This window comes from Mytilus trossulus, chromosome 3 (genome assembly GCF_036588685.1).
Source record: "Mytilus trossulus isolate FHL-02 chromosome 3, PNRI_Mtr1.1.1.hap1, whole genome shotgun sequence".
NCBI classification, from domain to species: Eukaryota; Metazoa; Mollusca; class Bivalvia; order Mytilida; family Mytilidae; genus Mytilus; species Mytilus trossulus.
In genome coordinates this window covers 86,187,784-86,202,221 of record NC_086375.1, presented here as the reverse complement: position 1 = coordinate 86,202,221, position 14,438 = coordinate 86,187,784, and the positions used below count along the sequence as shown (strand labels likewise).

Sequence of the window (14,438 nt, the reverse complement as noted above, 5' to 3'; positions counted from 1 at the left end):
CACATTAAAATGAAGCTAGAAATGAAATCCCATTATTTTGTTCATACAATTGTTTAGATTGTTTTAGTATTCAAATAATGGATTTTCCCTTTTTAAATTGTACTATACGTATCAAAGAAAGTTAACAAAAACTTGTGCACTTTATAGTGAATTTAAAATAAACAAAACCACGATTACATGGTATAGTCTGAGTCGTAGCACGCGATTGATTGTGTTTATATGTATACTGGGTTATATATAACTGACCATTCCGTTTTAACTGATGCTAAGAAAACTTATTTGCTTGTAAATTGAATGTTGAAAACAGGAAGTGGATACATGAGATATGCACTGAATATTGCATACTCGAATCGTTCCAATTCAACATTATAAACCTGCAGACCAAATATTTCGAGTGTTTCTTTTCATGGAAGCCAAGACAGAAACTTTGACTTTGACGAAAGATTTCTTTCTTTCTGACGGACGGACGGAAAGAGTCAAGCAGTTAATGTTGACGCTAGTAAATAGGAAATGACTGACTGCATGACTGTAACGACTGTTTTCTAATCAACCTTTAAAATGTCGGGTTTGACTACAGAGAATAATAAAGTGTGACACATTCAAAGCAGGTTATACACACCTGTTCATTACATCTGATGCCTTGACGACTGTCGGGTGGAGATAGAAAAAAATTACAAAACAGCAAGTTATTAATTATATGTGCCCGACACTATTTCACCAAGAACACTCAATCCGAATATGTAGTCTAAAGCCAAGGATATATATATAAACTGTTAATCACAGCTGATTATTCCATATAAAAAAAAACCAAGGAAAAAAATATCAAAATTTTGAAATAGGAAATTTAAATAGCACATTATCAGTAGTTTCATGCAAGTAACGAAGTACTGGTCCTCAATGATCTTCAACTTCGTACTTTATTTGGCCTTTTTAACTTTTTCGGATTCGAATGTCACTGATGAGTCTTTTGTAGACGAAACGCGCGTCTGGCGTATATACTTAAAGTAATAAGAAACCTCAAATTAAAAAAAATATGCATATGTTTTTTATAACTAAATGGATAGTCTTCATTATACAACTTGTGTACATATACTTTTTTCTGAGGAAAATTCTTTAATTTGTCCACATTTAGAAGAAGTTTACTTATTTTTAATTGCTTGCTTCAAGGTAGTCTCGATCAGCTTCAAGGAAGCAATTCGCCGACATATTTACCATCCTCGTAAAAATCCGGTGACCACAAAACGCATGGATCTGTCATTGAAATAAACAAATATCTGATTATACATGTTAAACACGTGCTCAATATCCATGCTTTTTGCGATTTGTTTACTATAAGGTGACAATCGGTAAAACTCTGCTTCAAAACACGGCATTTAATGAGTATTTGTTAAATCATAACAAAAAGAGAGAAAAAAAATTGACGATTATATGATATATTTGCGAATATAATGATGAAATCGTACACAGAGGACTAAGTTTATGATGTATACATGCATTGGTTCAAGAATTGGACAAATATTATTTTTCACCACTCACTCGTTTCATATGACTTTAATTAAGTCCTGGTATCTATGATGAGTTTATTTACTGTGTTGTTGATTTCATCGGAAACTATCAGTCCAACAACAGAGGCATAAAAATAATTCGTGCTCGTTCTAATATAAACAGAACTATCGACTTCAACTGAATTATCAAGGTTATAATAATACTGATAAACTACAGCTTCTTTCGTTTCTATTCATTCAATAATCCCAACACAAGAAGAAAACTTTAATTATACAAAAATACAAGCTATAAAAAAGTAAATAAAATCTATAAAAAAAGTAATACAAAACTACAGAAGCGTATTAGCGCCACACATTTTTTTATTTTATTTTTCTTCCTATGTTTGCGTAATAACGCAAACCTTTTGCGTTATAACGCAAACCTTTGCGAAATAACGCAAACATTTGCGTAAAATAACGCAAAACTTTGCGATATAACGCAAACCTTTGCGTTCAACGCAAACATTTGCGATATAACGCAAACAATTGCGATATAAGCCAAATCTTTGCGTTATAACGTAAACATTTGTTTTATCTTATTTCTTATTTAAAATTCAAAGGAAACAGTAGTTATTAATGGAGGAGGCTGTATATATTAAATTTATCACCTTTGTAGTCATTGCAAAGTAAAATGCTTGAATAATTAGATCATATCAATGACTAATAATGAGCAGAATAATATAAGAAGATGTGGTATGAGTGCCAATAAGAAATATCTCCATCTAAGTCACTATTCGTAAAAGTAAACCATCATAGGTCGAATTACGGTCTTCAACACGAAACACTGAACAACAAACTATAAAGGTTCCCAAAAACGATATCCATGTTACTACTAGTATATATATTACAAAGAAAATTGAGTAAATTGAGGTTATACCTAAGAAAAAAATCAACCCTTCTAATATAGCGATAACCGAATATAAATATACTTCCAAATTAAGCTCTCGTTTGAGAACTGTGTAAAGTAGGTTAGATTCAAACAAGCTACCCTTTGGCAATAAATGTATAGAATGAAAATATTTTATTAATAAAATTATGTTCTCTCTATTCAAATTGTTACCCAAGCATCTTAAAAATACTTCATTATATTGAAATAAAAATTCATTGACTTTCTATCAAAGAATCTTGATCATATTCTGAAAAATGTTTCTTCATTAATAATTCATTTAAAGCAGAAAGATCATTTTGTCTATTTGACTTGGAGGTTTCACAATTGTATGACATTATTTTTGATCTTTCAATTTAAATATGACTATATACTAAACTGTATCTATTTTCTTGTTAAATTCTATACTTTTCTGATGCACAAATCAGTCTTAATTTATGTATAATTGCACTTCAAGCATTCCATTATTCCTATGCATATTTATTATAATGATTTGGCCTTGTATGTATGTTTCGTTTTTTTACCTACTAGTAAATCACATCCGAAATAACGCAAAAGGTTTGCGTTAAGAAGAAAAATAAAAAAAAAATGTGTGGCGCTAATACGCTTCCGTACAAAACATTCTAAGCAAATCATATTATTACACCTAAAATGTCATCTCAAAATTATTAAACATAATTGTTCATACTCATTTAGTAAGCAGATATAGAGCAGACGATGACATTCATCTTAACCTTTACTGTTTAGATACAACAAGGATACAAGCAAGAAGGACATCAACAAATTCTTTTTTTCAATATTAAAGATACAAAAGAATGGGGTGCAGACCGAAAAACAAAAAAGGGTAGAGGCGGATTTATATAAACGTAGTGAGACCTACTATACAAAGACATCTGGACGATAGTGTTATCACCAACAATTCATAGTCCCTATATTCAACCAGATGTTTCTATTTTCTCAGCTCTCAAACTATTTTACCTTACCGTTGACTTCTAGAAAAAGAATTGTAAATATATTTATTTCTACATTTTACATGCCAATTTCAACCAACGTTTAAATACATTTTGTTTTACACACGTGTCGACCTACTACTAAAAAAGAATTCTGGTATAACTATTAATCATATTATCATTTCATTTCATTTTTCAATGCATTGCATTCATGATGTCTCATATCTCTGGACAACATTTACAAATTACAGATCACGGTAAGGTCATTGTAAAGATAATCTTAAAAAAGACTGAATGTCAACAATTCGAAGGGAGACGTAAGGCTTCAACAAAGTACAAGTAACAAAGTAAACCCTGCAAACCTCTGTCATATGAGAGAAGAATACACTAGTACTTGAATACGAACAAACATGAACAAGAATATATTTGTTTATCACAAATAAAGCTTTCACTACACTAAATATTTACATTGTGTTGTTCAAACTGAGCAGACGTTCGTTAATTTAAACTTTAAATCATATTTTGTTGTAAAACACGTAGTTTGCATGAATACACGCACACACAGGAATAATTAAATGTATTTCATTTGGACTGATTATAAGCATAGAAAGATGTCTAATTGCAACAAAAAAACAACCTACAACAACACCAATTGATTGTGATGAACAACGCAAGAATACTTAATCTGTTTTTACAATTCGTCATGTTTTTTTACTTTCTCCACATGTTCTAGTCCTATTGGTGGTATTTCCTTGGACCAGAATTCTACCATTTTGGGACTTAGATTACTTCTCAGTGCCATTGGTGTGTCGAGATCTAGATAATATCTTGATGTTAGGTCAAATGGTTTCCATGGAATTGCGTCATCACCACCATACGGTTCCCTAAAAGAAAGAACACCAAGGAATATCCAAACACATTCAATATTTGTCGCTGAATGTAAAGGAACATATTTTCAATTAAGTAAAGAAGTGACGAGTTTCAAAGTAATCAAGTTAAAAATCTTATTACAAGAGTTCATTTGATAACTATATGTATATGTGGCATTGTTTAACTATGTTCCTTTTTCATGTTTTTTTTATTAACGTATACAGCTCTTGATTTAAGTTTAAAGTAAGATTAACAGAGTCAGAAATAAACGAATTTATTTAAATCTTATGTATTTTTGTCAATAATATTGCCACATAAAAATAAAAGCATTTCAAAGATGTAAGTAAAACAAACATCTAATAAGTAGGTAATGCATATTTCTCATGTCAAAACATTAAGTATATATGCAGACCCGTTGGAAAACTTTTTTGTTTTGGAAGTATAAAATAACTGGTTTTGATAGTAAAATTGCTCATTCTATTTTGATTGTAATTTATCACAATACCTTAAAAATGATATACATCTTTCAATATATCAATACATATAATATTATTTCAAGAAACTCTTCGTGGATAACTTTTTGCTTACAGGATCTTTAAATTTCTAGAGAATATCTCCCTTTTTTCTTTTTCTTTTTTTTTATAAATATTATAGTTTTTTTAAGTAAAGCTTTCTAACAAAAAATCTGTTTAGTTAATCTTGCTTTTATACAGGTAAGATATTTCTGCTTTCTTAAATATAGTCTGACTAGCTCATACTTTTACGTACAGTCGTGTTTGACAATCTTTTTACAAACAGTCTGGCTAGTTCAACATTCTAACATACAGTCTGACCAGTTCAGATATCGAACATAACGTCTGGCTAGTTCATACTTCTTACATTCAGTCTGGCTTAATCCACGTTCTTACATACAACATTTCTAGTTCAGCGTTCTTACATTCAGCCTGGCTAGTTCATTTTTCTATCATTCAGTCTGGCTAATTCAGCGTCCTGACATACAGAATTACTAATTCATCTTTCTTAAATACAGCCTGGCTAATTAAACTTTCTTACATACCGAATGGCTAGTTCAGTTTCCTAACATACTATTAGCTAGTTCAACTTTCTTACATACCGAATGGCTAGTTCAGTTTCCTAACATACTATTAGCTAGTTCAACTTTCTTACATACAGTGTGGCTAGTTCATCTTTCTTAAATTAAGCCTGACTAGCGCATCCTTCGTACATACAGTCTGGCTAGGTCATCATTCTTACATTCAGTTAAGCTAATGCAGCCTTCTTACATTCAGTCTGGTAAGTGCAGCTTTCTAACACACAGTCTAGGTAGTTCATCTTTTTAACATACAGTCGGGCTACTTCAGCTTTCTTATATAAAGTATGGCTAGTTCAGCTTTCTTACATACAGTTATGCAGTATGACTATTTCAGCCTTCTTACATTCAGTCTGGTCAGTTCAGCTGGCTAACAAACAGTATAGGTAGTTCTGTTTCCTATCTATAGTTTGACTACTTCAGCTCCCAAACAACAGTCTGTCTCAGCTTCACATCCATGTATCGAAGAGATTTTAAAATACATTTCCTCAATAGCGGTTTTAAACGAATTTAAAGTTAAATGATTTAATAATAGAAATTGAATAATGATGCTTACCCGGTTTTTGCAAATGACGTCCAATACTGAATAATCTTGTCGGATAAATCTTTTTCTTCCGGTGTGAACTCAGTCTCGTTTAGAGATGGCATGACGATGTGCATATCAAACATAAACTGAAGATCTTCGCCATGACCAGAACCTGTTGCCCACTCAGGTAACGGAGCAAATCCCCATTCTATGTGCTTTTCCTTGGAAAACAAATATTGGTAAGACTTTCCCCCTAGACGTGTGTGATAACTAAGCATCTCCATTGCCGGATGGCTGAATATGATATCACCGAATAAATGATTTGCTCTCATGCTTTGATCATCTTTTGAACTTTCAGTTGTGTAAAAGGAACACATCTTCTGCTTTACATCAGTATCATTTTTGTAAAATAATTCAACAAAAGGAGCAATCATTCCCTCACAAATAAATTTAGCTGGAATTCCCTCAGTTACATTAAACTCAAAGATTTCCTGCATTTTTGGGAAAATTATAAAAGATAAAACAAGTCCTTCGTTTGATGTATATCCAGTAATTAAATCTAGAGACTTGAAAAACTTTGCAACGTCTGTTGATTTGTCATCTAAACTTGTAATTGGGTGATCATGGAACAATTCTCCGTCTACCACGGCAAAATATGGCGTTTGATAGGTGTCTATTCTATCTTGGGACATAGAACTTTCCATATTAGTGGCTTCCAGTAGTTCACTGTAGTCTTTATCTCGAAGACAGTTTACAAATTTAAACATATCATTGATCGGACATGATGTCTTCTGTGCCAGTTCAATGGTTCTATCATTAATTTGTTTCTTTGTCATAATACTCAATCTATTAACAACACCACTTTGTGCTATTATTCTATGGAATAGTCCTTGGTTAGAAGGTATTAGGGACTGGAAAGACACACTCCATCCACCAGCAGATTCTCCAAATAAGGTTACAGAATCGGGGTTTCCTCCAAATGATTCAATATTGTCGTGTATCCATTGAAGAGCAAGCTTCTGGTCCCATAGACCATAGTTTCCAAGTGCAGCTGGGTGGTCAAGAGCAAAAAATCCGAGTATATCTACCCTATAATTAATTGTTATCACTATGACATTGCCTTGTGTCGCTATCCATCCTCCGTCATACTGACTAGAAAACCCTGCCGTGAAACCTCCGCCATAGATCCACACCATTACGGATAATTTCCGGTGCTCATCTAGACTCCCCGGAACATAAACATTAAGGAATAAACAGTCTTCAGACATTTTACGAGGTGCAAAGTCTGGAGTGTATTCAGAAACCGTCTGGGGGCATCCTGCCCCAAACTCTGTTGCGTCAAGAACATCTGTCCATGTGTCGACTGGTTCTGGTTTATTAAACCTCAAAGGTCCGACAGGTGGTTTGCCAAATGGAATTCCTCGGAATTCATGAAGGTTTATTCCGGTATGTTTGTTTTGTGTCTTGAGTCCATTTATTGGACCAGAAGGAGTGTTTACTCTAGCTGTTTCTACCTTGTCGCCTGCTGTGAATGCTAAGCCTATAAAAGCCATATAAATAGTAGTTGTGAAGGTATTCATTGTCCTGAAATGAATATAACAGATTTTTATTTTCATTTTGAATTAGAAGTAAGCAATTTATACGAAAATACACAAAAGAATAGAGTAAAAATATTGAAATGATGTATGCCTATCGTTAAGTGTTTTATTGGTGCAGATTTGAGTAAAATCAAAAAGTGTACCTTTTTGGTTTATTTCCCCCCCCCCCCCCCCATTATATGACATGAAAACAGTTATGATTTATGTCTTTTTCTTGCATGTTATGGGAACAGTTATGATTTATGTCTTTTTCACTATATGACATGGGAACAGTAATGATTTATGTCTTTTTCATTACATGACATAGGAACAGGAATATTTATGTCTTTTTCATTATATGGCATAGGAACAGAAATGATTTATGCCTTTTTCATAATATGACATAGGAACAGGAATATGTATGCCTTTTCCATTATATGACATTGGAACTAATGATTTATGTGTTTTTCATTATATTATTTTTATTTTTAGAATACCTTAAAACCGATATACTTTGTAACGTCGTATAGGTGTAATACCACCAAATCATGGTACGTCCCATCGAATATAGGTCGAAACAAATAGTCCCTTGAATTTAACAGTTAAATTTAACAGGTAATAAATCCTTCATTTTATTTGCAGTTAAAGATTTCTGTGTCATAAACATATGTTCTGAAGTAATGTATCCATCGTCTGTAAAACCGATATTTATGGACATAAGTTCATGTATGGTATTCATATCCTTGAAATATTGACAGTCGTTTTATTTTCCCTGTTTTCAAATTCCGTTCCGTTTATCAAAATACTCATGGAATCTCACTTTGAATATATATAGGGAGATATGGTATGAATGCCAATGGGACAACTCTCCATCAAAGTCACAATTTATCAAAGTAAAACTTTATGGTCAAGCCTTCAACACCGAGTCTTGACTCACAACGAAAAGCTAGCTATAAAGTACTCCCCCCCCAAAAAAAACCCCAATACTAGTGTAAAATCATTTAAACGGGAAAACCAACGGTATAATCTATATAAACACAAGAATGTGTCCTCAGTACACGAATGCCCCACTCGCATTATCATTTTCTATGTTCAGTGGACCGTGAAATTGGGGTAAAATCTCTAATTTGGCATAGGCAACATGTGTACTAAGTTTGAAGTCGATCGGACTTCAACTTCATCAAAAACTACCTTGACCAAAAACTTTAACCTGAGGCTGGACAGACGGACGAAAGACGAACGGACGCACAGACCAGAAAACATAATGCTCCTCTACTATCGTAGATTGGGCATAAAAACAAGAAAAAGCATGTGTGAACCACATCGACAAACGACAACTACTGAACATCAGATTGTTCATTTTTACGTCAATGATTTATGTTGCGTTCCCTTCTCTACTTTCCCCGAAACAAGATTTGCATTATTCCTTACAATCAGTTATATTGTGTTATCTAATAACTAATGTGAATGTAAATCTATTTATCTGACCACCTGTATCTTTCTAGGAATATGATTGGTTAAAAGCAACCGCGCTGAGACCGTGTATATTCCGTATTAGTTGTGTATGGTTCAATAATATATTCAATGCTTTTTTGAATACACGGTTAGGAGTGGTGTTTTTTGAGATAATATATGTGCAGGAAAATAGCATTGTAATTTGTATTGCCACCTTGATGATGAATTCCCTTATATCTGAAAAGCATATAGCTTCAAAGTAAAGTTCCTATATAATTGAAAATTTCTAATAACTTGCAACCTGGAATAATCTGCAAAGAGTTTTTGTTTTAGCTGTAACCAGGCCAGGCTTTTCATTTTCAAAACCCTTCAGAGAAATACATTTCCTCTGAGCGCATTCCATGATATTAGTACATAAAAGGCATACATGTGTTCTTAGAAGTCACGTCAATACGTCTATTTTAGTATATACGCCTGAATACACGGCAAACCTTTCACATCATGAATCGTTTAGGTAGGGACGAGACGCTGAGACATTCAGCCCAAAATCCTTATTATATAGTTTTAAGATACGAAAACTTATACCTGTTCATAAATATTTTCACAAAAAAGCATTTGATCTATAGGCATATACATCTATTTCACAGAGAGTTAAAATTTACTGATATTACAGTATGTGTTGCATAACCTAAGGTTTCACTTGCAATGCTATAATAATAGTAACATTTGATTCAGTTTAAGATTCATGTGCTTATGATATAATCTCCAACCCTGCCGTAATTCATCTTCTTTTACACCCTTTCCATAGAATTACAGCGGCCATGCATTGATTTCATAGTGAGCGACGGTCTCCCGATGACATAATGTGAGTATGATATAAAATCAATGCTCAACTTTTAGAATTTATTTGGATAGTTTGCTGTTTGATGTGACAGATAGTTTTATAGATATAAAAAAAATACAGAATAATAACAGAATAAAAATTGAATAGTATAACCAGCAATGCAGGTAGTGTCCCATCAACATCATTATCATTTAATATTCATTCCGGTATAAATCACTTTTAATTTAATTCAAAATTAGATGGACACGCTTAAGAAAGAAAAAAAAAGATCAGTACATCATATATATGTGGTATCTCTGTTAACAAACTATTCTTACCTTTTATCAAGTTTTGCTACTTCATTGACTGAATCTTGCACTTGTTATCCAGGTGAAAAGACCCATATTTTGAACTGCTAGGACTTTAAAAAGGCTGCTACTAAAATATGAATAATGAAAAAGGGAACGGAAATAATCTTTGCTCTCGTTTTCTTAAAATTACGTCTAAAATTTATATCAATCTGATTACGATAATGATTATTTATCCACACTAATAACACCATGCACCGATGAGGTTTATAAAAAGGCGACAAATGAATACAATACAAGCATTAGACAGCCGTAAAGGTAAACGTGCGCTAAACGATAAATCTTAAACAGTATTATCTTTTGTCCTTTATCAAACAGGCAGCCCAGTCTGATAATTTGCTACAGGAAATAATTCTTATATTGAAACTCAGTTGCTCTCACTTTCTGAACCCCCTTGTTTAATACAATTCTTTATAAATAAAACTGATCTACTTGAAATGGTTTTATTCCGATGTTTAGTAAAGCCTTCGTTGCGACTTAATTTAAAGTGAATATTATAAACCCTCTATATAAATCTACAGGGTTATTTAAAACGATCGAAAGGTTAAATCAATATTAAACTACACATATCGTCTGTTCCAACATTGTAAACGCATTGGTCTTATAGTCAAACAAAAAAGGGGAAGTGTTTCTTCAACGATTACAATCTTGTCATATTTTACTCTCTTGATTACAATATAATAGTTAGAAGACATGGTATGATTGCCAATGAGGCAGCTCTCAACAAAAGACATTATTACCTTAAGCAATTTCTTCAGCTCTGGTATTATGATCAAGGGCTGATCCAGAATTTCTGAAAAAAAGGGAAGTAGAGTGGGGTGACTTATTCCATGCAATAAAACGAATTCCTAGCAGTATTTTTATCTAAAAAATCATTTAAATCGTTAGAAATATGCGCATTGCCTTTTTCAGCAAAACAACTTGGTCTGCCACTCATTACCCTTACTAACTAATGATATGAAAAAAATATAATTCATACAGACGCGACACACGACTGCGTTGAGAGTTTATTTTTTGAAATTATTCTATTTTTCATGATGAAACATGTGAAATTATGTTTTTTCTTTTCAGTAAAAATGACAGTAATTGATATCAATGTTTCATATATATGTGTTATTTTAACATGTGATATGTGTATAGACGTGTGATTATTATAAAAATAAAAGATAAAAAAAGAAGCCATTTCTGATACATTTTTACTTTTTGAGCATACACAGTATTTTTCTATATTAATCCAATATTTTGAATATTCTACCTCACCATATTTTGTGGGGATATGTTCTTACATCTTCATTTTTGTATATATATTATTTGAATAACAACAAAATATTATTAAATGTTTTACTGTTGACAAAATCCTCCTAAAATGACTTCTTTTGCAATAAAAGGCAGGAGAATGCCATGATTTTTAATCCAGTCTATAATGGATAGCAAGAAGTTTTGTATTTTCTCTAATTACAAAACAAAATGTACATAGTTTTTCTTTTAATTTACATTTCAAGGAAAATTAATTACACTGAAGAATCCTATGATAAACTTAAATTGAAAGATTTTTTTCTAAACATGAATTTCTGGTTATAACGACGGGCATTGAATAAATAGCATTCCAATCTTCAATCTGCATATTTAAATCTATTTCTCATTTATTACGGGATTGTAACATGATGATGACTGCTGTACCCTTTATTTGACTATTCATATATTATGTCTGTTAAGATCACGCTTCATTGTAAATATCACGGAATTTGACGAGACTGTTCTACAAAGTGAGATGTTTAGCGCAATTAAACCAGGTTTAATCCACCATTTTATACATTCAAAAATGACTGTACCTAGTCAGGAATATGACAGTTCTTGTCCATTCGATTTTTATGTGTTTTGGCATTTGAATTTGCCATGTGATTAGGGACTTTTCAATTTGATTTTCCTCGGAGTTCAGTATATTTGAAATTTTACTTTTTATTATCTGACACCAGAACATTAATAAAGATTATACAATTTTCAATATATTTGAAATTCCAAATCATCTTGCAATCCATTTTGAAGTTTTCATTTAGCCATATGTACTAGACCAAAATATCAGCTTTAAGCTTATGTATTAACTTCGAAAAACATTCCCAAGACATCATGCCAAAAGTGGTTGACATTTTCAGCTAAATAAAGCAATCTTTCTGGACTTAAGTGTAAAACTCTGCCCCTCCAAATGTTGGTATATAACAACACAGCAAGACTTTCCATGGAAAGTAATTTTGGGATCTAATAATTTATACAACCAAGACATTTTCTTTGCAATTCAATTCAATTCAATATTTTATTTAAGTCTCATCTCTCAATAATATATAATACAACATTACATTAAATGTAAAAATATATAAATATAAAAAGAGAGCCATTCTGTACAGAATTATAAGAGACTATAACATTAAAAATTATATAAAGAATGCATCTATTATAAAACATATTGACATTAACATTATTTACAGTATAAAACATTTCTACGTCTATTCAAAATAAGATTACAGGCTTTGGCACAGCTACGAATCATATTATTATCTGTAAATAAAAACACTAATTTCTGTTTATCATCATAAGACATAAAATCACTATTAAAATGTGTTGCTTCATCAAATAATGTTTTTCTAAAATCATCATACAAAGGACACGATAAAATAACATGGGCTTCATCTTCTAAAACATTCGTACAATTATCACATACTCGATCTTTTAAAATTAATTTTTCAAATCTCCCCGTTTCTGTTCTTAGTGGTGCTACACCACATCGAAATTTGGCAAAAGAACTCCTTTGCGAAAATGGCATTGGAATTTTACAATAAGTTTCCGTTTCAAAACTGTTCTTAAACAAATTATATGTGCGAAGTTTGTTACCCCCTTTACCAGATAAAGCTTTCTCTGATTGTAAATTGCCTTGCCACTGTTCGACATATTTACTAAACATTTTAGACATAACAGTATTGACAACTGAGGTACTATCAACATAATCTGTAATGATACACAAATGTTCTGCATTATACTCAGAAAACGTTTTCCTTACATAAAAATTCCAATTTTTTATACACTTATGTTTTTTACTCGTAATGTCTGCCCATATGAAAATTTTTCTGTTTAAACGCTCAGAACTCATATTGTTCAAAACTCACCATAGTCGAATTAAGCATTGCCATTGTTTTTGAAAGATAGGTATCCACCCCATATCCCCTGCAACTGCAGCATTTGGAGTATATTTACCCACTCCAAGAAAAAATCTGCAAGCTCTATTATGGATGGCATTTATAAAAGAAAAATTTTTGCAACCCCAAATACCAGCACCATATTCAACAATTGGAAGCACCACACTCTCATATAATTTTAAAAAGACATTATGAGTAACACCACCTAAAATTTTGCACTTGGCTATAACAAGGCCAAGTGCTCTATTTGCAGAAGCTGCAACAGCTTTAGCAGTTACATTATAATCTAAAAATTCACTTAAAACTAAACCCAAATATGTATAAGTAGAAGAATATTCAATGATATCATTCCCACATTTAAATTCAACATGTGACTTATCAACAGAAGGTGTTCTAAAATGCACAATATTACACTTTTTGGAATTGATGGTCATACAATTATCTCCACACCATACATCTAGTGCATTTAACAAAATTTGTAATTCTTTTTCATCGTTTGCAAGTAAAACCACATCATCAGCATATAGCAAAATACAAACTTTTTCATCATCAATATCAATACCACACTCATATGATTTCAAGAATGAAACTAGGTCATTAATATATAAATTAAATAACAAGGGAGATAATGGGCATCCTTGTTTAAGACCACTGTTTACATTAAACCATTCTGATAAATGGCCGTTTAATCGTACTGAACATAATATATTTGAATAAATAGACTGTATAGCAGCACAAAAATTTTCAGCCACCCCCATTACATTTAACTTGGACCATAGTATATTTCTATTGATGGTATCATATGCCTTTTTAAAATCAATAAACGCACAGAAAGTAGATTTACGAAGCTTCTTTCTGACTTCAATTATGTTTGTAAGAGAAGACAATTGGTCTATAGTGCTTCGATTTTGACGGAAACCATTTTGTTCGTCGACTAATATGTTATTGTCATCTATCCATTGCACAAGCCTTTCGTTTAAAATATTACAATAGAGCTTATAGGAAACACAAGCTAATGCAATTCCTCTGTAAGACAAAGGGTCGCGCGGATCTGTCATGTTTGCTTTAGGTATAGGATTGATAATAATTTTGTTCCATAATTCTGGCGTTTTTTGGAACCTAAAGCAAAAATCAAATAAATGGTACAAAAACAAAGTTGAG

At 32.0% G+C, this 14,438-nt stretch overlaps 1 protein-coding gene across 1 annotated transcript; it reads right to left on the bottom strand.

Moving 5' to 3' along the window:
* Positions 1 to 2,331: 2,331 nt before the first annotated feature.
* Positions 2,332 to 10,197, bottom strand: LOC134712710 (fatty acyl-CoA hydrolase precursor, medium chain-like). Its single transcript, XM_063574530.1, has 3 exons — positions 10,060 to 10,197; positions 5,897 to 7,450; positions 2,332 to 4,264 (listed from the first exon to the last, which is right to left on the bottom strand). The coding sequence occupies exons 2-3, from the start codon at positions 7,444 to 7,446 to the stop codon at positions 4,072 to 4,074; spliced, it is 1,743 nt and encodes a 580-aa protein (XP_063430600.1). The 5' UTR covers positions 7,447 to 7,450; positions 10,060 to 10,197; the 3' UTR covers positions 2,332 to 4,071.
* Between the last annotated feature and the right edge of the window lie 4,241 nt (positions 10,198 to 14,438).